Genomic DNA, 25152 nt, shown 5'->3' with positions numbered 1-25152 from the left:
GTAGCTGATACTCTTGATGGAAAGTGAATATTCTTCTAAACTGGCTTTGTCTTATTGATTCCTTTTGTCTTTTTTTTTTTCTCTAGGCCTTGTGGCTAATGAGAGGAACATTTAGCTAATTGTCCCTAAAATGTCCATCTGAGTACCTGAATTGCTTGGGAAGGCTAGTTAAGCACAAATTAGAATACATCAAATTCAAAGCTCCCCCCCCCCAAAAAAAATCTCCAACATCACTCTGTGAAGAGTTGGTTGTCTGTGGCCCCATTAAACCTAGAAGAACTGTAGATATTTCATTGAAGGGCATAATGAAGCTACCAGCGAAGAAGCCTCACTGACAGCAGTGGCGGGGCACTTGTTTCACATGAATCCAAAGCAGATGTGATTTGTCTCTCCAGTAAGAACTATTGACCTCAGTAGCTACCACTGCAAGATAAGATCATCCTTGAACAGGGCGAGTCAATAAAACACGACACTCCTCCCCTTGTCATCAACAACGTCAGGACTCTGCGTACTTTGTTACTGTTCTTCCCAAGCTGTTTGATTAACAGTTCAGAGGGGGTCTTTATTTTGTTATTGTTTGTTTGTTTGTTTGTTTGTTTTGCTGCTTTGCTGTGTGTGTGTTGGAAGAGTGGTGGGTACAAATTTATAATGTCAGGAATGCTTTGGAAAAGTTATGACCCTGGACCTTCTTTGGGAGATATGTTGGGTAGTTTATCAGGGGAGAATAAGGTTTAAAAAAAACCAATAAGTATTGCCAATGTTTCTCTTTCCTTTATTCTTGACTCATTTACTCACTCACCCCTTCATGGTTTCTTACAATTCCCTCTGTGTCTAAAACATGCTAGTATACACCAAGGAAATAGAACTGTAAAAATAAGCCTAGCTCTTACCATCAGAGATTTAATACATTAATCATGGAGAAACAGAAGTACACATAGACCAAAACAATACAATACAGTTAAGGCACACCAAACCTTATTTCAGTCCATTGCAATCAGCCCACTTGTAGAGAGACTCTCCTGTTCACTGTGTGGAAGCTTCACTTATCAATAAAAATGCCTATAAACAGTGAGGAAATAGGAGGTGGGAGTTCTGGCAGAGAGAGGATTCTGAAATAGAGGTGGATGCAGGGAAGGAGATTGGGCTCCAGTGACGATGGAGATGGTCACATGAAACTGAGGACCAGCTACATGGTATGAGTTAGAATAGAGTAAATGGGTGATTAAGGTATGAGTTAGTTGGGGAACAAGTCAAGGGATTGCCTAGGCATGTGTTCATATATAAGCAGTCTCCCAGTTATTAGTTTGGGAACAAAGAGGATGAGTGCAGAAACACAGTTACAGATGGCTCCAATTATACCCAGTCTTGGTCACTGTGTAGTTTGAGTGAGAATGACCCTCAGAGGCTCATATATTTGAATACCTGCTCCCCAATTTGAGAAGGATTAGGAGGTGTGGCCTTCTTGGAAGAAGTGTATCACTGGGGCCAGGCTTTGGGGTTTCTAAAGCTCATGACATACTCAGTTAGCTGTGTCTGCTGCTAAGTTGTCTCAAGATGTATGAGTTCACAGCTCCAGCTCCAGTGCCACGTCTTCCTGCCTGCTGCTATCCTGTCCACCAGGATGATCATAGACTCACTCTCTAAAACTGGAAGTCCCAGAGAAATGCTTTCTTCTATATGTTGCCTTGGCCATAATATCTTATCACAGTAATAGAACAGTAATTGAAACAACCACATCCTCCATCTCTGATAGAAAAGATCTATTTTATTTTCATTGTCTATTTTTTTTTTAGCTCATATTTTAGAACAGCTGTTTTCAACCTGTGGTTTGTGACCCATTTGCTACTCGGAGACCCTTTCACCAGGGTCACACTCCACACATCCTGCATATCAGATACTTACATTATGATTCATAACAGTATCAAAATTACAGTTATGAGGTAGCAACAAAAAATAGTTTTATGGCTAGGGGTTTACCATCACATAAGGCACTGCAGTAAAGGGTTGCAGTATTAGTAAGATTGAGAACCACTCTTTTAGAAGTAGCAGATGGTAAACAAAGATGCTCTGAAGCTAGGAGAGCAAAGATAGGAAAATGATCCAGAGCTTGAAGGTAAGTTACATGGTGATTGTAAATGAGCTAAACCACTTGCAATGTTAAACAAGGAGATGCTGGTTCAACAGTGGAAAAGGCAATTTTGGAAATGACACAGAAAAAAAAGATGTCCTTGTGGCTAAATGTCTTGCTGCAGTGTCCTTTTTCTCTAGCCTTTTCTGTCTGCAGGACCAAGGTAGTTAAGACTAAAGGCTGTTTTCTGATTTTCTTCCTACAGAGCTCTTCGCTTTGTTCCCCAATCCCTTTCTTTTTCACATTCTGGCCAGATGGCAACACTTCTGAATGTGGATTTATGTACTAAACTCAACTTGGAACAGATTCACTTAATTAACTTGAAATAATTAATTAGGTGTTCCTTAACGAAAATAAATGTGCCTGCTTCTTCAAGTCAAAATTTTTAAAAATCAGGAAAAGAAGATGCGCATCCCAGTGCTGGTTTTCCTGACCCCAGGAAGCCTGCTCATCTCCAGACTCACCTCCTGAAATCCACACCCTTCAGCTGGTGCTTAGCACACTGGATGGCTTTGCTCCTAACATCATCATCATTTTGAATATTTTATGAATGACTCTTGCTCATATGTTTTTGTTTCAAGCAAAGACCACTTTATGGCCTTAGGTACTTACTGCTCTTGCTGGCCCTGAAAACAGAGAGGCCAACAACGGAGCTTTGTATTTACCACTGCCTTCTAACCCTCAAGCTAGATTCAAATCTTTGGTCTAACACTTCCTTGCTGTCATTCTTGTCAAATTTCTTGTACCTTCAGGTTCAAGTTTCCACATCAATCAATGCCTGTACTGTGCACGATCACTCTAAAGATCAGATTAGATAAAACATGTAAAGCGCTTGGGACAGCTACCTTACCACAGACATGCAATTCATATTAGTTTCATTGCCACTGTTGTAGCTATACCATTTATAAGGACACAAAACTGAAAGATTGTGCCATAAATCTACAATTAGCTATTTTCTTGGGCATTCAGGATGACAGCACGTAGTGTATTTCCAATTCATATCTACTTAATTCATATAGAACTCATTCTAATTTTTTTCTCAAAAGATGGATAGCATGTAGCTCCAGGTAACAGGATCATCTTGGAAGTCACCCAAGAGGTTTTATTAATACATAGTAGAGAGAGTTTTCATTTCCCCCAGAAAGGAATAGCCTGGCAAACATCAGTATTAATCAGAATAAATACCGGATATCATAAATGGTGACAGAAACATTTAACTTATTTTCCAAAAGACAAGATGTTGCATTTTCTCTTGTTTTTTTTTTTTTTAGCTTTATTAAAAAAAAAAAAAAGCAATGAGAATTCTGATTAGGTACTTAATGGGATAATCCATAGTTCTGGGTGTCTCATTTACAGAGCATTTGTTTCAAAAGTCAATCAGGCAAACAAAACTTCTGTGTGGTCTGTGTACCTAACTTACTAATTGTAGAATTGTAATTTCTGTTCCAAAAGCAAGCAGAACAGGACTTTCTCGGGGACTGAGTGAGGTGAGAGCTTTCTGCACTTGAGACAAGATGCATCTCAGGGAAAAGCTTGTCTCCATCAAGAAACAGTGCTGCCTAAATGTACTTGGTGGTTATAACCTTAGCTAATGGAGGCCTCTAGCTACCTGAGTGTTCTGTGGGAAGACAGAAAGCCAGCATTTCATCTGCCTTGTCACTTGAAGAAGCAGACGAAGGACGTGTCCTGTATCAGCACTAGTGCCTCTGATTCTTTGGTATTGTCCCTGTCTTCATGGGTCTTTGGGAAAAGGTCTGGAAAGCACTGTGTGGGGAGAATACCTGAGTATTGCTCAATGCAAGTCCTTGTGATGGAATAGCCAGCAAGACTGATTATAATGCCTCTTCAGTGAGGCATTAAATCCAGATTTAGAGCACTGACATATGACTGATCCTTACGTAATGTGGCATTCAGCACACCATTAAGAACAGACCACATTTTCACTTTATTTTGACATTAGACACGCAAGTTAAATTTTAACAAACCCCCAAGTTCATTAGACATTAACCTACACAAATAGAAAGATAGCAAAATTCCAGAGAACTTTTATAAATATGTCAGGGTTTCTGAAGTAAGACAGTGAATTATCAGTTTCTGCCATGAAACTTTGTGAATGAGAACAGTTGGTAAAATAAGAGAAAGACTGTATTCTAAGAAAGAAATGGAGCAGGAGGAATGGAGGGAAGAGAGAGAGAAGGGAGAGAGAATGAGAATAAGAACTGGGAAGAAGAGGCTGGCAAGAGAGTGGAAAGAGCTCAAACAGAAAGGTGAACATGTGGAAAACAGGCCACAGCTTCCTAGGGGAAGGAAGGAAGAGATGAAACCATAGCTACAGATAAGCCTGGTGATTTTAGGCAGCCCGGAGGACAAGAGATTCAACATCCTAACCAGTGGAATAAAGACATTTCTTTTGAGGTTTGGTCTTTTGTTATGTACCATAATGCTAAATGCGGGCCCCCAAGACTTCAGAGACTAGAGTCCACAGACCGACCCAAGTGATACTATGTGAGCTTGCCTCCAACTTATTTCTGATTGGTGAATAGAGATGCTGACAGCCAATAGCTGGATAGAAAAGAGATGGGCGGGGTTTAGGGGGTCACAGCTTAGGGGAGAACAACGAGGGGAGAAGAACGTGACTGGAGGAAGAAGTCACCCTGGAATAAGAATCTTAAAATATGGTCATGTGTGTTGGCTAATTTCACTTAAGAGCATTCCAGAGGAAACATGGCAAATTATATAATAGGATTATTGGTTGGCAAATAGACATAATAGCATAGAGGATAGATATCTGTCCAGCTCTTGTGCTAATTAAGGCTTATTGTAATATAAAGGTTGTGTGTGTCTTTTATCCGGGAACTAAATGGTCAAAGGTGGGGTAGAAAGCCTGGACTGGGATTAAAAATTTCTACAACACATTTCAGTGACTAAAGAAAACAAAATGCTAATGGTAAACACGACGTGTTAGTTGAATGTAATGGTCTTTCTGTGGAGACCAGCTAAATGGGAATCCTTAGTCTGTTGAGTCCTTACATTACAGAGTTACTCAAGGTGGACACTGTGGAAAACATCCACTTTAAAAGGAAGTAGCCCAACTCATTGTGTGTCCTAGGGTTGGAGGGAGATGATGACTCAGTAATGTGAGTCCACCCTGTCACCATGTGTTTCTCAGTGGGCTTGGGGACCACACATTTAGCCTCAAAGAGCAGTTGTTGGGTACAGAGCAGGGAGAGGTCTGGTGGCCTGTTCTGGGCAAGCTCGAAGCTGTGTCCTGACTAGGATCCACTGATGAGAGGCTCTGCCTGGACCTGAGCTGCTACCACTGGTCTGTGCCAATTGCTATTTGAGCCAAGGAAACCAGACAGACCTGGCTCCAGAGAAATACAAACACAAACATATTGGCGTGGGACTGCCTAATTGTGCTACTGCATAAAACTGAAAGATTTTTTGTTATTATTAGGCCTATTAAAATATAAAACACTGACTTCTAGGTTTACTAAATGGAAATAGATGAACTGGTGATAGACAAGCTTTTTCCAAATACTTTCCAACTCCCCTGTTGTCTCACCTTATTTTTCCTCTTTCCTTTGTCGTACTTTTTGTTAAGAAAACAAAAGCTCTAACTCTTGCTAGATATTGCAATACTCCTTTCTTCTATAAATACCTTTAAAGATACCAAATCTACTGACAGTCACCAAAATAAGATGTTTCGAGAGAGTACAAATCCTTCCTTCTAATGCTCTCCAATATTCTATTACTTTTGGGTGATTCAAACCTGAAACCTATGCTAATATCAGGGCAGAAAGGAAAGGGCCTTAGAATGCCAAACAGGTTGTCTATCCAAATCGGGAAACCAAGGTGTTATTAAGATTTGCTATTCAGAAAATGATTTATTCCCTAGGAATCAGAGCCATTGGAAAGGGGTGAAGTGGCCTTGAGGTTCTCAGCCTCTCTGGATGCCTAACATTGTCATCCATGACAAGCCTTTGTCTTCACTGTAGTTCCTGGTTTATGAGGCCTTCGGTTTGGTTTGCAAGACCAATTCATTTGGTATTATAGTTTGTGCAGCCAATCCCAATAAAGTTCCATTACAGGCAAATGTTCTCCCCTGTGGGTGATTTCACACATGAGCACAGCAGCAGAGAATGAAAAATGGATTTCTGCCATTATCTTTTATATGACAAACAGACATTTCCACTTGGCTTGATGAATTGATAGAAAGCCTCGTTCATGTAGATTTCCATTTCCTAGAGTCCAGTAAAAAAGACTGTACTAGTCAAGGGGCTTACTCCATGGAGTATTTAATTACAGCTCAGTTTAAACCACAGCTGCTCAATGGCTCATTTTTGTAACTTTCCCATGAACCTTTGTTATTTTCACATTCCACAGTCAAGACAGGATTGCATTGGTGTGGGAGACTGCTAAGTAGCAGTTGCCTTCACGTCACTGGTGTTCTTGTATCACAACACATCTCTTTCCCATCACTGGAGTTCTTGTATCACAACACATCTCTTTCCCTCAGTACAACATTAGATTCACCCAAGGCTGGAGTAATTTAGGAGACCATATGTGAAAACCTTTGAAGTCTATTTTGTTTGTAGATATGTGTGGCAGATCACACATTTCAAAGATCACCTGTCCCACTTCAGTGGAATCAAGGGCTAGACACAGAAGTGTCGCTACTCATTACTTGATCTGCTGATCCCCTGGCAGAAGTTTTAGTTCCAGGAGAAGCAAGCTTTTCTCAGGAAATAGAACAATGATCACACCGAACTAGAAATTGAGATTGTCACATGGCCACTTTGTACTCCTGCTTTTGAACCAACAGGAAAGGAAGGGAGTTGGCTGACTCAGAGATTACTCCTGATTGCTGTGAAATCTAAACACAGAGGCAAGGTGGAAATTTTCTGGGATACAGGCCACCGTGATAACACTTTAATCCTGTGATTAAAGTCAACTAAAGACTACAACAATCCTATCTATGCAGGACTCCAGTGACTCAAACCCTTTTGGAATGATAGTTCCAGTCATCTGAAGGGTAAAGATGATGACCCACTGATGGACAATTCAGCCACAGAAGCCAGATGGGAACAGATGGTCACCCAGAGCCATAGAAGAATACTCAGCTCCCTTAAACCTAATCTTTGGTCAGGAATATTCTGTTTAGACTCCTGGCATCCAAACAGTGAGAGAAGTAAGTTTATGTTGTTTTTAAGCCACCACATTTGTGGTAGTCTATTTTAGTGGCTGTATGAAATGAAGAGGATTGGTAATTAGTCATTCACTCAACTATTAAGCATTAACTGTGAGCTAAGTTTATGGATACTCTCTGCCAAATCATCTGTTCAATAAACATAGTTGAGTTCCTACTGTGTCCTATGCTTGAATGATGATGATAAGCAGAGTGAGTATAACTCTAGTTTCCAAAGACTGAAAGTAAGTTCTAGTGATAGATCTGTAATATAGGAAAAACATTAAGAAGGACCAGAAGTATATCCCTGATAGGATATGGAGGAAGAACACCCAGAAAGGGGGACACTGAGAAGAGAATCCCCAAAGAGTACAGGGCCTACATAGGTTAAGATCCTAAGGACACACAGTGTTGGTCATGTCTAATACTTGATGGCAACTCTCAGACAAGTGTTTATACTATTCCCATACTCATCTTTAATGACCCATAAGGAAAATATTATTATGTCCTCTTTTCTAAGAGAAAGACTATAAAGCATTGGATAATTTAGGGTGGATGCTGGAGCCACAGGCAGGGGCAGTGTTTAGAAGTCAGTAAAGAATTTATGTTTTACTTTAAAATGCAATGAGAAAGAAGTGACACTATCACTTGGCAGGTCTAATTTGTAACTGAAATGGTTCACTCTAGTTGCTGGTGGAAGATGAACTATAGAAAGGGAGGAGGAGGAGGAAGAGGAGGAGGAGGAGGAGGAGGAGGAAAAAGTTCAGGACACAAGTACGTGGTCTAGATGTGTTGTGTGGTTGGGATTCATGGTGGCAGGAGAAGAGGAACCATTTTAAAGGAAGGCAGATGAAATGTGGAAGATAAAAAAGAGAGAAGTTAGTATTGAATCTCAATTACCAAAAGTGACTGTTTCTAGGAAATATGATTCTCTGTGTGTAAACATGTGTATGTGTGTGTGTGTGTGTGTGTCTGTGTATCTGTGTGCTCATGCATGCATGTGTATGTATGCACAAGTATGTGTACATGGGAGCCAGAGGAAAACTTGAGGTATCATTATTGGGAAGCTATCCCCACTTATTTTTTGAGACAAGTCTTTTACTGATCTAGAACTCACCAAGTAGGCTAGGCTGGCTGACCATTGAGCCCCAGGTATCTCTGCCCATCTCTGCTTGCTAGTGCTGAGACTACAAGTGTATACCAGCAAGTCTGACTTCTAAAACAGTTTTGGATTGAACTCAGGTCTTCATGCTTGCAAGGAAAGAATTTACTGATTAAACTTCTTGAGGCCAAGAAGGATTCTTTGGTGCCTTTTTCACAATTTCTTTATTCTCCAACATAAGATGTTATTTTTTTTTAATCATCCAGGATTTAAATTTATCTTTCATATTGCTAGTGCAAGCTATGTATTCTTCAGGGTGTAATTTCTACCTATATTTATTCCATTATTTAATTTATAACCTTCCTATGCCTGAAAATGTTCTAGGAAAATGGCAGTCAAAAAACAACAACAAAGGTTGCTAAATTAGGCGTGCAGATCTTAGTAAACAAAACTGCAGTCAACTGCTTCTAAAATATTTCCTGTATACTGCCTCAGAGGGGAGAATAGATAACTATAAGTGCCCTGATGCTGCGGAAATGCCACATACTGGAAGGTTTAGTGGTGACAGATGACATAGTGCCTAGAGACCTTGATCCTTGGCTAAAGTCTGTTCTCCTTCATCTACTTGGCATCGAACTGCTTAGTGGACTTTATTACAGTCATTTTTCTTCATTCTTTGTGTTCAAGCATGTAGGCACAATACACACTATAACAACGAGAGAACTCAGATTTCATTTAACATCTGGATAAATTATTGATGAATATGGAAGCCATTCTTCCTCAACTCATAAAAATGAGCTGGGACTAAAAGATATCATGATGATGGCTGAAGAAGAGCTCTTGAAAAACTGACACATAGCTTTCTTCCTCCAGCTGCTCTGGGATTCTATCTTCCCTTGCTTTCATGTGTCTGATAGTACCAGGAAGGACAGGAGAATGAAATAAATGGATGAGTAATTTATGAGAAAAGAAAAATTTTGGCATGAAGCTGTCAAGGAACAAATATAGTCATGTACAGGCTCTGGGTATAAGCTCTGGGTGCAGAAGCTTGGATTATGTCAATAAAATCTTATAGGGCCATAATTATTGAATTGCATATCTCTGTAAAATCTTTGAAATCTCTGGAGTACTGTAATAGCATGAGACTTTGAATAATGCCGATAGAGTTGTTGCCTTTTATTTTTTTTATTTTTTTTCGATTTTTTATTAGGTATTTAGCTCATTTACATTTCCAATGCTATACCAAAGGTCCCCCATACCCACTCACCCCCACTCCCCTACCCACCCACTCCCCCTTTTTGGCCCTGGCGTTACCCTGTACTGGGGCATATAAAGTTTGCGTGTCCAATGGGCTTCTCTTTCCAGTGATGGCCGACTAGGCCATCTTTTGATACATATGCAGCTAGAGTCAAGAGCTCCGGGATACTGGTTAGTTCATTATGTTGTTCTGCCTATAGGGTTGCAGATCCCTTTAGCTCCTTGGGTACTTTCTCTAGCTCCTCCATTGGGAGCCCTGTGATCCATCCATTAGCTGACTGTGAGCATCCACTTCTGTGTTTGCTAGGCCCCGGCATAGTCTCACAAGAGACAGCTACATCTGGGTCCTTTAAGCAAAATCTTGCTAGTGTATGCAATGGTGTCAGCGTTTGGATGCTGATTATGGGGTGGATCCCTGGATATGGCAGTCTCTACATGGACCATCCTTTCATCTCAGCTCCAAACTTTGTCTCTGTAACTCCTTCCCAGGATGTTTTGTTCCCACTTCTAAGGAGGGGCATAGTGTCCACACTTCAGTCTTCATTTTTCTTGAGTTTCATGTGTTTAGGAAATTGTATCTTATATCTTGGGTATCCTAGGTTTTGGGCTAATATCCACTTATCAGTAAGTACATATTGTGTGAGTTCCTTTGTGAATGTGTTACCTCACTCAGGATGATGCCCTCCAGGTCCATGGAACTATTATAAAAATAGAATTACTTAATTTCTTAAGATTAAAATTCAAGTGGAATGATATGTTCTTCTACTACTAGAAGTACTAGTTAATTTTCTCTGAGAATCTATAGGTATCTTTAAAATTTGACATCTATGAACAATATATACATAACCACCCATCTGTTTTTTGTTTCCCTGTCTGTATCTCTGTCTCTGTCTCTCTGACTCTCTGTCTCTCTCTATCCCTCTCGGATAGATATGGGAATGACAATGTATGTAAAAAAGGCCTTTACAGCAGAATTAGTCTATGTGGACAATGGTCTCTCTTTTTAATGTATGCATGTAATTATTGCTTGATATCATTGCTCCTGGATTGCACTACAAGTATGAAATCAGTTTAGAATGCTCTCCCTGTCTCTGCATGCCTTGACTTCCCCAACAGTTCATTATTTGTTGTAAGATACAACTTTAATGTTTCTTCCCTCCCATCTTAGCACAGGGTGGCTGAATCACATTGGTTCTTCATTCCTTTACAAAAAAGGAAACCCATACATGATTAAGTTCAAGACTTCCCTCTCCACTCTTATGACAAAGCAACATGCCTTAGATGCCACCAAGAAAGCAAATATATGGTATATACTCTATGTATTCTAAAGTGGGATAAAATAATGTCAAATAGCTTTGAAAAGAGGACTGCATGGTTAGCATACAAGGAAGTCTGTAACAGCTTCTGCATGGTTTTTACTTTTTAGAGTCCTTATTAAGAACACACTTTGCAGGAGGAAATAATTGGGTCCTGATGCTGAAGGACTGTACAGTTTCATTAACTCCTCACAGTTATTCTTATGAAATGAAACAGCTCATGTTTCTAATGGGGAAACTAATACTAAGAGAAATAACTTCTGCTCAAGGCTGTTGTAACAACAACAAATCATGAAGCTCTCTGTGTGTTTTGAAACAGCATCCCCTCATGTCGTTTAGCTAATCTCAAACTCTACACATCTCTTCCTTCTGCTTCTGAAGTACTGGGTTTACAGCCACCTGTCACCATGTCCCGCACACCAGAGACTCTTACCCAGAGATCTTTGCACTAACGCAGAGAGGTCTGTGACCTGGATTATTGTCACTGCCCTCAAACTAACATTTAGCATTTGCTTAAACATTAATGCAAGCCACATGTTACACAGCACTCTTAGCAGTATTTGAGATTTTCACCAGTATAAAAGTGATAAGTTCATATCACAGATCTCAGTTATTGCGTCTTCTCATTACTGCTTTGAAATGGCAACCTTTATTAGATCTCTGTCTAGATGTCATGGTCCATATATTATTAAAATATTAAAATTTTAATATAAAATATTAAAATATTTTGGCAAATGTAGTGGTACACACCTTTAATCCCAGCACTTGGGAAGTTACTGAATGCTGATACATTTTCAGGTTGACTGTGAAACTTAGGCATCTCAGTATGTGGGGTAGAGCAGGCCACACACTTTGGTGACAAGCACACTTCCTGTGTCCTCTCAGGGGACAACTAGCTGTTTGTTGTCTATATGTAATCTAAATGTAAGCTTTTCTTTGATTCCATCTAGAATACCTCTGACCTGGCTGTTTTCCCTCACAGTTTGTTCTGATGTGATGAGTTTAAAATATCTTTATGGTATGGAGTTTATAATAGACTCACGTAGAAGGAACTTTGACCTCTCTCTGCCATTGTGGGAATGCTTTACAATTTGTCTCCAAATTTTCTATTCCTTCCACAGTATTTGGTAAATAGAAAATTTTAATGGGGTAGAAAATGGATGTTTGCTCACTAAACCTATTTTCTTTTCTTATTACATAAATGGCTTGACTACATTTCTCAACTTCTGTGTGGCTATGGGGATGAGTTCTGACCAATAGATTCGGGAGGCGTTTATAGACACTTATGGATTGCAGAGCTATATATGTCACCAGTCTATCTTACAAAAGACACACACCAAAGGCCTCGCTCAGATGCCAATAAACTTCTTATACTTGGAAAATATTTTTTATGTTATTATTTTGAGTATATGGATGTTTTGCCTGCATATCTACTTATGAACCACATGGGTGCAGTGTCCCTGGAAGTGAGAAGACAGCATTAAATCCCCTGGGACAGGGGTTACAGGCAGTTAAGAGATGCCACGTGGATGCTCTAAATGATTAAATCTGGGTCCTCTGGAAGATAGTTCAGTGCTCTTAACCACTGAGACATTTTCTAGCCCTTGGCTGGGAAATAAAATCAACATGGCTATTGCACACAAAACATCGTGGACGGTATATAAAGAGGCCAGACATGAACCTCTGTAGAACTTTATTTATAACAGCAGGTGTATGTCTCAAATGACATAATTTTTGATCCTTGCACTAGAGGATGAGTTGTGATAAACAAAGCCTGGGCACCTGAGAGGCTGCACGTGAAACCCAATGCTTAAAGCCAATGATCCTCATCTTAACTCATCCTACAAGAACCAAGTCTCAGGACAGGCTGTCCTGGGGATGTTGGGAACGGAAAAGCAAGTTACAATGCCCACTCTATCACCTTGATGATCCATGTGCATTGCCTTTGGCTTGGGATATAAATTTTTTTTTTTTAGTTTTACACTCATCTGACATGGTTTTATAGTACCCTTAAGTCTTAATCTTTAAATCTCACATTCCTAGTTTACATTTGGTCATGATGAGCTTAAAATCACTTTCTATCCTCTCTTTATCTTCCTTTTTGGTTTACAAAAACAAATAGAATGGAGTGCTTATGAGGGTATTTTTATAAATATGATGCGAAGAGTTACCCTCATGCTTACCAGTTGTCATGGGAAGAGGCCACTTGCCCTGGCTTTTTAAAGTAAAGCCACATTACTGAAATTGCTCTCTGCCACAGAGGATCAACAAGAGTTGCACAGCTCAGGATACTGACTGATATCTAATGAAAAATTCCACTCTTAATGAAAAGGTCCCATTACTGCAAACTATCTGGCGTGGGTACTCAGATGCTAAGAGCATTTGAAATTGCTGGTCTGTTTAAGTTTCTGGGGTTTAGAATCTCATCTTTTGAATTAATCTTCCTGTGACTTTTCAGCACTCCTGACTGCTTTGTAATAGGAAGGCACGTGACAATGAAGTGCCTGCACATAGTAGGCACAGGATAAATATTTGTGGGATGAAGTTGTGTCAAGTTTAAAGCGTGATAATATGTCATTAATATGAATCATGCTCAGAGTTATTAAATTTTACATGCCAAATCTCTTACAGCAACAGTAAAAGAGAATTCTCATTCTAACATGGGGGCTGTAACACTAGTAGCAGAATGGAGGGTCAACTGTCACAGAGCTCTGTCCGTGATCTTGAGGGAATCTAACCTTGGGTATCAGCATAGGCAATTATTAAGAGAATTTTCTAATAGCTTTATAACTCCTGGAGACCACAGGATAAGTTGCCTCATACAAGGATTAGACAAAAATATTCCGAATGTTTTCTAATGAGAACAGAAGAAACTCTACAACATGGGCCCTAATCACATTACACAGAACAGTTGAAGTCACTTTCTTGGATACATCATTTTAAAAGATATTTATTTGTCTGTTTAGTAGTGAATATTTGGATGGTAAACACGTTTAGAGTACAAATAAGGATTTATGGAGATCTTATAATTCTAGAGTGCTGTTCTTCAAACACGGTCACGTGTCGCTTCCTGATGTTCTCTGTGAAGAGCCATGTGACCTAATGACCTAAGTGGAATGCTTGAGAGAAACTAGAAGTTTATGGTATTAATTTTTCTCTATCGAATTCTAGGATATGTTATCAAAACTGTGAAGTCAGTACCTTATTAGGAAATCCATCTAAAGGCAAATTCCTCTAAATACTCCCAATCTAGGGCAATATTAACAAACCTTGAACTGATCAAAGGGAATTGTGGAAGCTGTTTCCTAGTTTAAGTTCCAGACAGAAAGAAGAATTCCCCACATTCAATATTTTTTTGTTTGTTTGTTTGTTTTGTTTTTGGTTTTCGGTTTTTGGTTTTTGGTTTTTGGTTTTTGGTTTTTAGTTTTTGGTTTTTGGCTTTTTGGTTTTGAGTTTTGGGTTTTGGGTTTTGGGTTTTGGGTTTTGGGTTTTGGGTTTTGGGTTTTGGGTTTTGGGTTTTTTGAGACAGGGTTTCTCTGTGTAGCCCTGGCTGTCATGGAATTCACTCTGTATAGCAGGCTGACCTCAAATTCAGAAATCTGCCTGCCTCTCCCTCCCAAGTGCTGGGATTAAAGGCGTGCATCACCACTGCCTGGCCCCACATTCAATCTTGACCACTATTTTGTTGAAGATTTTTCTGCACACAGTAGCATATTATTTCACTTTAATAACCTTCAAATGCTTTGTGTTTCTGGCTTATTCCTGAAAACATATTTAAGGAAGAAAGGAATCAAAGAATTCCATTAAAAATGACTATGTAATACATCTACATTTTTATGTGTAAGAACCCAGGTTTGGCTTTTCAAACATGAGCTAAGTTAGCAAGAACTCATATCAAACTGCTAAGGGCTACATATAGTTATACAATTTTAAAACCAATGGTAAAAGTTAATAGACTGAGGCAGGGATTACTGATCCTATACATTTAATGGGAGAAGCCTATGGTCTGTGGGCACTGCTGAGCAATAATGTCTTCCAATTTAATCTTCTGAAAAACTACGTACGGCAAACCCTCATCTTGAAGTCTAGAGAGAGTAAGAATCTACTCTAAAGAATATAGATTGAGAAATTCTACCCCTGGAGTGCCAGGTATCTGAGGTGGAATGTGTGCCTTCATTGTCCAGACATGGTTTCTGAACAGGGCGTCATCATGCTCCAGCTAGCCTTACCTGAAGATCAGGGTATTCTGTTTGTCTCCTGTGACTATTAATAGTTCCTCTGTGGTAACCAGAACAATGGCCCCCCCCCCCAACAATGTGTCCCAACTCCTGAATTCCATGAATATGTTACTTAGCATGACAAAAGAGATTCTGCAGATAGCATTAAATTAAGGATTTTGCAACAGAGAGATTGGGTTAATGGATAAGCTTACTGTAATCCAAAGGTCTCTAACTAACTAGTGGTCAGATTTGAAGATACCATACTCTGACTTGGAAGCTACGGAAGGGACCAAAAGACAAGGAGAATACAGACAGTCCTTAGAAGCTGGAGAGGAGATGGGACCAGCTCCCCCCCACCCCACCTGCCCAAGAAGCAACATAGATACCCAAATGTGATTGTATTTCAGTGGGCTTGCTGACTTTCAGGACTAGAAGACGTTAAACCTTCTGTAAGCCATTGGGTTTGTATAAGTTATTGAAGCAGAAATTTTCAATTTGTAAAGTACCCTGTTTACACAACACACACAGAGTTTGTAATATAAAGCTTTGACCTTGAGAAGCCAAGACTATCAAATTGAAAAGTTTTTTTTTATGTGAGTCTCTTCCTGGGTCTGGTTTTAAGGGTCTCTGAGGCTACGTAAGGCTCTTTTTCTAGCCTTTCCATGACTTGCTACAGATTTACTATTCTGGATTCAATAATGCTGTTAGGGAAATAAAGAAAAGAAGCACAGAGCCACTTTCCAAAGTCGTAAATGCAGAGATTGCATGAGCCCCATTCCATCCAGATAGTCTCATTTAAAATCAAGACATTTGCTTTCCAGAATGGAAGGCTTTCCTGTCCAGTCAGCACCAAGACAGAGATGCTGCTGTGGGCTAATGGGTGGGAGAAAAAATGACTTTTTTTTCCTGAGGATATAAAGTAAGAAAAAGCGAATAATGAATGTTGGGCAGGAGAGCTTCATTTAGTCATTTAGTTCTGCATGGGTAAGCAACATCTGTGAGAAAGTTGCCTTTCCTCTCAACTTACGGACATTTATGACCATACCAGAAGGTGGTATAAACACATCATGATGAAGTGAGAGGATAAAGTCTTAACTGCAGGCTGTAGTAAAACCTAATGAGATTTCAGAGGTCATTGGTATAATCCCCAGCACTAAAGCACGAGGCCCTCTCCACTCCTTCTCCTATATGTACATCCTGACTCTGGCAGTGATGGAAACGGATTCCTAGGACAGTCAGGTTCCCATTTGCAATTATTTCTTTCTGGCAGTGTTCCTATTTACCAGTAATCATTTTATTGGTACCACTTGGCCCTAGCTCTGTTTTCTTGTGACCACAAATAGTTAAGTCTAAACCATGTAGACAGTGGGAGGTGCTGAAGCATCAGATGCATAGATTGCCTGGATCAGTGAGACTGGAGGCTAGACCAGGATTCTGAAAACTCTTCCCAAGAGGCCATAGTTGAGAACTACTTGATTGTGCTCACTTTTATCCTTAATAATTAAATTTTTAAAATTTACTTTACATCCTGATCATAATCCTCACCTCTTCTCCTAGTCTCATCCTTAAAATTCCCTCCTCCTCAGAGAAAGGGGACACCCTCCCTTTTGGTACTACCCCACCCTACAGAAGTAGACATATACTCTCTCACTGAGGCCCAATTGGGCAGTCCAGTGAAGGGAAGGGGATATAATGCTAGGGAACAGAAATGGAGACAGCCCCTGCTCCACTTCTTAAGCAGACCTGGGGTGTTGGCTCTGCACCCACTTCTACAACACCCAGAGGGAGCCCTACTCCCAGGTGCTCTGAAACACTCAGGATCACAGGTGAGCCCACAACATCTGCCCCAACACCTGGACTAACTGGGACTTACAGGATCCAGGGACACAGGAACCCATGCCCAGCCAATGGCATGGGTTCCTTCTGGTTTGAACCTGCACCCAGAACAGTCTTGGCACTGACTCCACACCCACTCCTACAACACCCAGAGGGAACCTGACTCCGGGGTACTCTGAAATGCCAAGGATCACAGGACCACAGGATCACAGGATCACAGGATCACAGGATCACAGGATCACAGGATCACAGGATCACAGGATCACAGGATCACAGAGACAGCTGGACTTTGAGGAGTTCTGACACAGGATCACAGGAAGGAAAGGCTCCAGTCAGAGACAGCAAGGGCAGTTAGCATTTATGGAGGGTTTAACATCTTCTAGTCCTGAAAATCAGCAGGCTCACTGAAATACAACCACATATGCCAACTCTGATTGTTAATGGATGCAGCAAATGTGGTGTTAAGAGGAATAACAGTGGACCTTGGCACACCATATTCAATTAGTCATGCCTACCCCTGTGAAGATGCATGTAGAGTCTTTGTTGTATGTTGAATGAGAAATTCCCTCCCCCGCCCAGACATATATATTTGAGGACTGGATCTAGAGTTAGTGCTGTTTGGGAAGGTGATGGAACCACTGGGATGTGAAGAAATTGCCTTGCTGAAGAAAGTATATCACAGAGGAGGGCTTTGAGGGTTTAGTAGACTGGCTCCTGTTTCACTTTGTGTTGTCTGTGTGTCCTGGAATTTGATCATTGCACTTCCTGAATGCCAGGCCACGCTTCCCTCACGTGAATGGACTGGGTTCACCCTCTGAACTGTGAGCTAAAATAAACGTTTTTTTCTCCAAAGCTGTTTTTTGTCAGTGTGTTTTATGACAACAGGAGAGTAGTCAGTGCAGTGTTGCCTTTGAAGAGACAGCAATCTTTAGAGGGATCATTTCTTCGTTCTTCCAGGGCTGATATATTGACTGCATCTGCTTGGCACAAGTCATCTCTCTCTCTCTTTTTTTTTTTTTTCTACCAAACCATAGTAATTTAGTTAAGAAACTTCCTTGAGGAAACACAATGGCCTTTTTCATTCGTGTTTGCAAGTCAAAACTTCTGGGATTATGTCACTTCCACAGAGAACACAATCTACCAAGGGCTTTGGTAAAATATGTTTTGTAGCTGCAGTTTGGGAGTTGGATATAACTTTCTAATCTCAGACTGGAAAGCATACCTTCTAGGTTGAACTGACCTCCACTATTAAAGAGCTTATCTCCCCATAGCTCTTGCTGACCTTTTGTTGGCAATTGTCCCTAGTCACTGGTCTCTCAGGACAAAGTGCTGCCTTTATTTTGAGTTTAAATATGAATTTGCAAAATATGGATCTCCACCTAGAGCTGGATTCCCATTTACCACATAAAGTCAAGACCCTCACCCACACTAAATCCCATAACACCCCCACCAGCACTTGATATTCCTAAATTGGTATTGTCACAGAGAAACCCCGATTCAACGTACCTTGTAGTGGAAGAGAAAGAGTCCACAGAACAGGCTGTACAGATCTGCTGTGAGCAGAGAAAGGTTGACCGAGGTGGCACTCGTTTTCTTTATGACAACTGGCATAAAGCTGTAGAGACCAAACATGCAGGCACTAAAGCCAACATAGAGCAGTCCTGGGGAGTAAGGAGAAGACAGTGTCAGGACCTTTGTGGGGCATCTTCAGTATCTGGACTTAGAGGATAAGGGGAAGGGATGCATCACCCAAGACTCACTAAAGGTGCTTTCTTTTCTTTCACTGTATTAAATGGTGTTTAATATGAGCTGGCACATAGATAAAACATAAGTGAGAACCTAAAACTTATGCTTGGAAAATATACATTCTGCTTCTTCCCATGGAGCTGAGAAAGGATACTTCTTGTTTCTCTCCTCTCTCTCTCTCTCTCTCTCTCTCTCTCTCTCTCTCTCTCTCTCTCTCTCTCTCTCTCTCCTCCTTTCCTCCTCCCCCACCCCTGTGTGTGTGTGTGTATGTGTGTGTGTGTGTGTGTGTGTGTGTGTGTGAGCACACACAGGCACACATCTGTGGCAACCAGAAGGAAGTATCAGACCCCCTGGGGCTGGAGGTGAAAGCCATTGTGAGCCCCCCAGTATGGGTGGCAAAAAGCACATACCAGCCCCTCTGCAAGAACAGCAAAGCTCCCTTAGTTGCTGAGCCACCTCTTATGGCTTGCCTATGTATTTCAAAACATTTTTATCCTCTTAGATTATACTTGTAAAATGTATTTTACATTATATTATATTTGACATTAAAATATATATATATAAATAAAATAATCATAGACTGCTCTGAATGGTTATCTATGCAGGTGTTTCAATTAGACAAACTGGACTTGAACTACCATGTCTTAACCATGTCTTTGGACAGACAATGTGATTGCTTTGAACATAGGAAATCTGTTAATTTCTTTAAAATTACTGAATTTTGTTCACCTCTCCCAATTAAGTGTCATTCTTCTGTCACATTTCCTAGGCTACTGTGAACTCTAGACACATCATTTGTAATACTAACCAGGAGTACAGAGTTTTGGATGATATATAGCAGGGTTTTATAAGTAATTATAGATTCTTTCACTTCCCAGGTACATATGCACAAAAGTAGTACTCATTTCTCTGCCTTGAAAGTACAAGATGTGATACAATTCATTGGTTCTCTGGATATTATAAGTAGCCTTTCTAATGGAATCTTGGATTAAACGTATCTGGGGTAGGATATGAGCACCTCACTTCCTTTGAATCCTGTGAATTCAGTGGAACTTGGTTACTATTGGATGTCCAGTCCCTCTGATTAAGACCAGTGGTTCCTCCAGAAATGAATTTGTTTTGTTCTTATGAAAGATACTAAAGAGCCCAGGTTTTATTCTGTGTTTCTCATCCTAAGTTTAAGGAAAGCTACATCAGATACACATAAAAGTCATGGTGAATATTAAGCAAATAGTGCAACAGCCCCCTCTAGTGTGGTGGACATGCCCTTCGTACTGAGAGAGATGATACCCCTATTTTCTGAGTTCAGTAAGCTAGTATATCTCATTACATGTATACATATATCTGCTAAAATGCTAGTAGGGAGCATGCCACTCCCCACAAGAACTTTTAGTTCCATAAACATAGTCAATTTCCTTACACTAGGGTTTTATGCCACTTATAATTCATTTTCTTTTTAGACATCATACAAAAAATATAACAAATGCTAAATAACCCATAACTAATACATAAAAGACTTGAGAATTGATTCAGTATTCCTTAAGAAATCTGGCATTACTTGGTCCTGTGAAGGCTCTATGCCCCAGTATAGGGGAATGCCAGGACCAGGAATGGGAGTGGGTGGTTTGGGGAGCAGGAGGAGGGGGAGGGGATAGGGGATTTTCAGGGGAAAACTAGGAAAGGGGATAACATTTGAAATGTAAATAGAGAAAATATCTAATTAAAAATAGAAAAAAAAAGAAATCTGGCATTAAAAGACAGGGAGCAAGACCTACCCTTAAAGTATTCTACTGAAGATAATCAAATCTGGGTAGAATACAGTCCAGATACACGAGAGCCTGCCTTTTTTTCTTCTTTTTCTTTTCTCCCTCCCTCCCTCCCTCCCTCCCTTCCTTCCTTCTTTCTTTTTTCACTTCTTTTCCCTTCATTTCTTCCTTCTTTCTCTCTTTCCCTGCCCCCTCAGTCCCTCCATCCGCCTGCCTGCCTGTCTGTCTGCCTGCCTGCCTGTCTACCTGTCATTTTGTCTCCCTGTCTGTCTGCCTGCCTGCCTGCCTGCCTCACTGCCTTGGGCACTGTTGATTTAGATCATAGGATGACTGTGTTCACAAGTTCTCGATTCCAAACTTTCTGTCTTCTTATCTGGTAAATCATATCCTTCGGTGGACTGGTGATTTCTAATGCTTTGCAGTCACTTTCTTTTTCAGTGAATTCTTCATTGGGAATCTAGCATGCCCATGCTTTTGGCCAGGAATCTGGCAAAATGAGGAATAGACAAAAAGCTTAGAGCTCTTCATGGTGAGGGAATAAAAGATTTCTTAAAAGAGAATGGCCAGGGCTTGATTTAGGAAGGATGCTCATATAAGGCTGCCTTGCCAACGTGGCATTTACTCTGAATGTGAAGGACTAGCAGGAGATTAGAGAAGGTGTGGAAAGAATATTTTAGGTAGTGGTGTCGTCACCTGAAAAGATTCTCAAGTAGGGTAAAGTTATGTTCATTCTGGGGGTTTTCAGAAGCCAGGGTAACTGAATCACAGGGTTGAGGTAGAGAAATCAGGGAGGCCGGCAGAGCACACAGAGCCCTATATATCTTAGAAAGAAATTTGTAATTGCAGTAGGATGTAGGACCATGAAAGTCAGCCTGGTTCCTGGTTGAGCTAAGGTTAGAAACCCCGGTGATACACTAGCAAGATTTTGCTGAAAGGACCCAGATATAGCTGTCTCTTGTGAGACTATGCCGGGGCCTAGCAAACACAGAAGTGGATGCTCACAGTCAGCTATTGGATGGATCACAGGGCCCCCAATGGAGGAGCTAGAGAAAATAACCAAGGAGCTAAAGGGATCTACAACCCTATAGGTGGAACAACAATATGAACTACTCAGTACCCCCCCAGAGCTCATGTCTCTAGCTGCATATGTATCAGAAGATGGCCTAGTCGGCCATCAGTGGAAAGAGAGGCCCATTGGACTTGCAAACTTTATCTGCCTCAGTACAGGGGAACGCCAGGGCCAAGAAGTGGGAGTGGGTGGGTGGGGGAGTGGGTGGGGGAGCATGTGGGGGACTTTTGGGATAGCAATGGAAATGTAAATGAAATAAATACCTAAAGAAAAAGAGAGGGGGGGGCAGGGATTTTGTCTGGTTGCCAGACACTAGGCTCCTGACATGAGGCTGTAGCCTCCATAGATTTGTGACCGTCAGTCACATAAGGACAATGCTCCAAGCCCCTCCACAGGTAGAGGATATGACCACATGTCACATAGGCTTAAGATAGATGTCCATTTTGATAAGGTACCTAAAGGCCTGAAGGGCTTAGCCAATTAAGCTTTCCTTCCCAGACACCCCTCCCTGCAAAAGGTATTTAACCTCAGGCCTGTCCTGAAAAGTGGAGTATGGTTTTACAAATCCACTTTCCACCATGACAATAAATGCCTTAAAATCAGGTACTGCCTCTTTTCACTGGGCTCCACCATTGAGAGCCATATAGAAGGTCTTCCCCTATAGAGCTGCACCTAATCTCTGTACAGGCCTCTCTGTGCCCCCAGCTACAACCACCAAGCCAAGCCAACTGACCTCTGACCAAGCCAAGGACTCATCCCCATGGGATCCATCTGGAGCTCCCCCTCTTTTACACCTTGGCCCTGGGCTAGATCCAGCCTGTGGGGGCCCCCACTTCATTCTCAGCTCTTCTGTAGCTTTCAGTGGTGCCTGGGTGCCCAAGAGCCTGAGAGCCAGATGGCCCCCAGTTCCCTGCAGGCCTGGGGATCCCCAAGCCAACTCCTGTGGTCATCGGGACTTCAGACTGCGCTCCCTGAACCCCAGAGCGGTGTTCCTTAGGCTGCTCTACGGGCCGACACCCTCCCAACAACCACGTGGTTAAAGTGCTGTCAGACTCCCTTGTCCTGTCTCCCTGAGAGGCCCAAGCCCTGTGGTGGACTAGACGCAGGACCCCCATTAACCCTTCAGTAGGAATATTCCGAGCAGTTTGTACCAGTGACCTAACATAATCTGATCTACATTTTCAAAAGATGACTTTGGCTGCTCTTTGGAGGAGGAGTGGAATGAGGAAGGGATGGGAAGAGAGATAGGAAAAGAATAGTATCTCTGTCCAGCAAGAAAGGCTGGTGGTTCACTTGGAGGGAAAAGGAAAATGGCTGGGTCTGTGACTACTGAACCAACTTATTGATGGCTTGGAGGTAGCAGTGAGAGAAAGGAAGGCATCAGGGAGGTGACTGGCTTTCTACTCTAGCAAATGGTTGAAATTCGGTGCCATTTCCTAGGATAATGTGGGCAATGAGAAGACTGGGTTTTCAGTGGACATGAAGCACTGTTTGAATGTGTTGGTTTAGATAGTTATTCATCCATTCATGTGGATCTGTCCAGGGAGTTCTGGATACATCATGAACATGCTGAGAGAAGAGGCACAGCTTTGAAACCAAAGCTTTGAGCTAAGCAGAGTAGGAACACAGCTATATAGTAGGCCTTCACATTAATAACTGGACCAACTCAGGATGGTTCCAGCTTAAACATTCTAAGTATATTTCATAAAGTTGCTGAAGTTAGATGTGGGTGGCAGAGTGACACACAAACTGCTATTATAGTTAATTCTTCTACTAAGCCAGCTAGTACTTGTGTGGATGGTACCTTATTTTGTGAGTCAATCACAGCCATAAAGCACACAATGAGACAGAGCTGGGATGATAAAGTACCACATCTCGCCCATCCACTGGTCTGAGATAGGCATTAGGTCCTTAATGGATGTTAGTGATTCACCTCAAAACCCAATTTGTTGTCTGAGGAGAGTTTTGAATCACTAGACATGATCAAACAAATGAAATTCTTTTTTGGCTAGCAACTACACGATGACCTTAGGTACATTTATAGACAGAGTGTATATTTAACAATTTTTTTTTTGTCTGAAATGTGTTTCCTAACTAAGTTTAGAGTTTGGTTTCTCTTGTTCTCATGCAGGGAAGAGATTTAAGGTAGAGAAACTGAAAATTACACTACTGGTTAATCCTATGGGGTCTTTGCTGTGTGTCATGGGTCATTAGCTAATCTCAAAAGTAAAGTAAGGCCATTGCTGTTGCTTCTGTTTTTAGACAAGCAGGAAATGAGCTTATTGAGTATGTTGGTCAAGAAACACAGCCGATACAAGATTGAACAGAGGGTGTTTAGTAGAACACATGCTACAAATATATTTCAGTGATGACAAAGACAGGGAAACAGGGATAGAGAGGCAGCCAGAGAGTTGTAACAGCTATGAATCACATCACATGATGTGGAAAAATAAAGCTGAAGTCATATTACCTAAGGTTAGAAATTAGGGGAGTACCATAGGGGTTGATCACAAGGAGACAATCATTTCTGGAGACCTGCCCATGAGTAGTATAGAGTAAGGACAGACACCAGCTTTCTTTCTTCTCACTCTCAGCTGTTGTCTCTCAGTTACCAAACGTGCCCAGCCTCAGGAGGATCATTTTTATGTGCAGAGCAGGAGTGGGAAAGACATCAACCTGTGAGAAACAGGCTAAGGAGCCTGACCTGACTGGGCAGTCACACTGAACTCTGAGTACTTACCACCAATGTCTATTGCTGAGATATTCTGAAGATGAAAGGAGAAGGGATATCTATCCTGTTTGGCAAATGACTAGTTAATTTTGTGTACGTGTATACATATGTGCCCATAGTGTGTGTGTGTGTGTGTGTGTGTGTGTGTGTATGTGTCCCACATGGATTTTATCTCCTCTTTTCTTTTAAGGTCCTACTGGTGTTCTGTCTTTCCTTTGTATACACTAGACTAAGACATTTTATTAATAATAGCAAGATAAAATAATATCTTAGAACGTATGTATTAGGGCAAACTTATCAAGAGCACTGAGCTGTCTGGACATGCTAAGACAATGCAAATTAGGTTTATCACAGGAAACTGAAAACCTAGTGAGCCCATCTCAGAAACCCAGGCACAAGTCTCAACCTCATACATTCAGTTGTATGTGTATACATCTGTCTGTCTGTCTGTCTGTCTGTCTGTCTGTGTATTTCTCAGTCTCTCTCCCCCCCTTTATTTCTCTCTGAGTGTGTGACTGTGTGAATGTGTGTGTGTGTGTGTGTGTGTGTGTGTGTATGCATGTGTAGATCAAAGACCAACATCAAGTATCTTCTTCATTGTTCTCCAATTCTTTTTTGAGGAAGTCTTGAGATAATGTAGGTAGACTAGCTGGGCAGCAAGGCCCAGGGAGCTACCTGTCCCTCCCTCTCAGGATGCTGGGTTTACAGATGCCCTCCACCATGCCTGGCCTTTTACCTGACTTCTGGGGCTCAGCCCTTAGGTCCTCATACTTCTTTCAGCCATCACTTTGCC

General features: G+C 41.2%; 1 protein-coding gene across 1 annotated transcript in view; it reads right to left on the bottom strand.

Moving 5' to 3' along the window:
- Slc35f1 (solute carrier family 35, member F1) overlaps positions 1 to 25152 on the bottom strand; it is a 421122-nt gene that overhangs the window by 3577 nt on the left and 392393 nt on the right. Inside the window, exon 7 of the mRNA NM_178675.4 lies at positions 18554 to 18708. Within this exon, the coding sequence (NP_848790.2) occupies positions 18554 to 18708 (155 nt within the window). The remainder of the gene's footprint in view (positions 1 to 18553; positions 18709 to 25152) is intronic.

The sequence above is a fragment of the Mus musculus genome, chromosome 10 (assembly GCF_000001635.26).
Source record: "Mus musculus strain C57BL/6J chromosome 10, GRCm38.p6 C57BL/6J".
NCBI lineage: Eukaryota > Metazoa > Chordata > Mammalia > Rodentia > Muridae > Mus > Mus musculus.
This window is presented reverse-complemented; position numbering and strand designations above follow the sequence as displayed.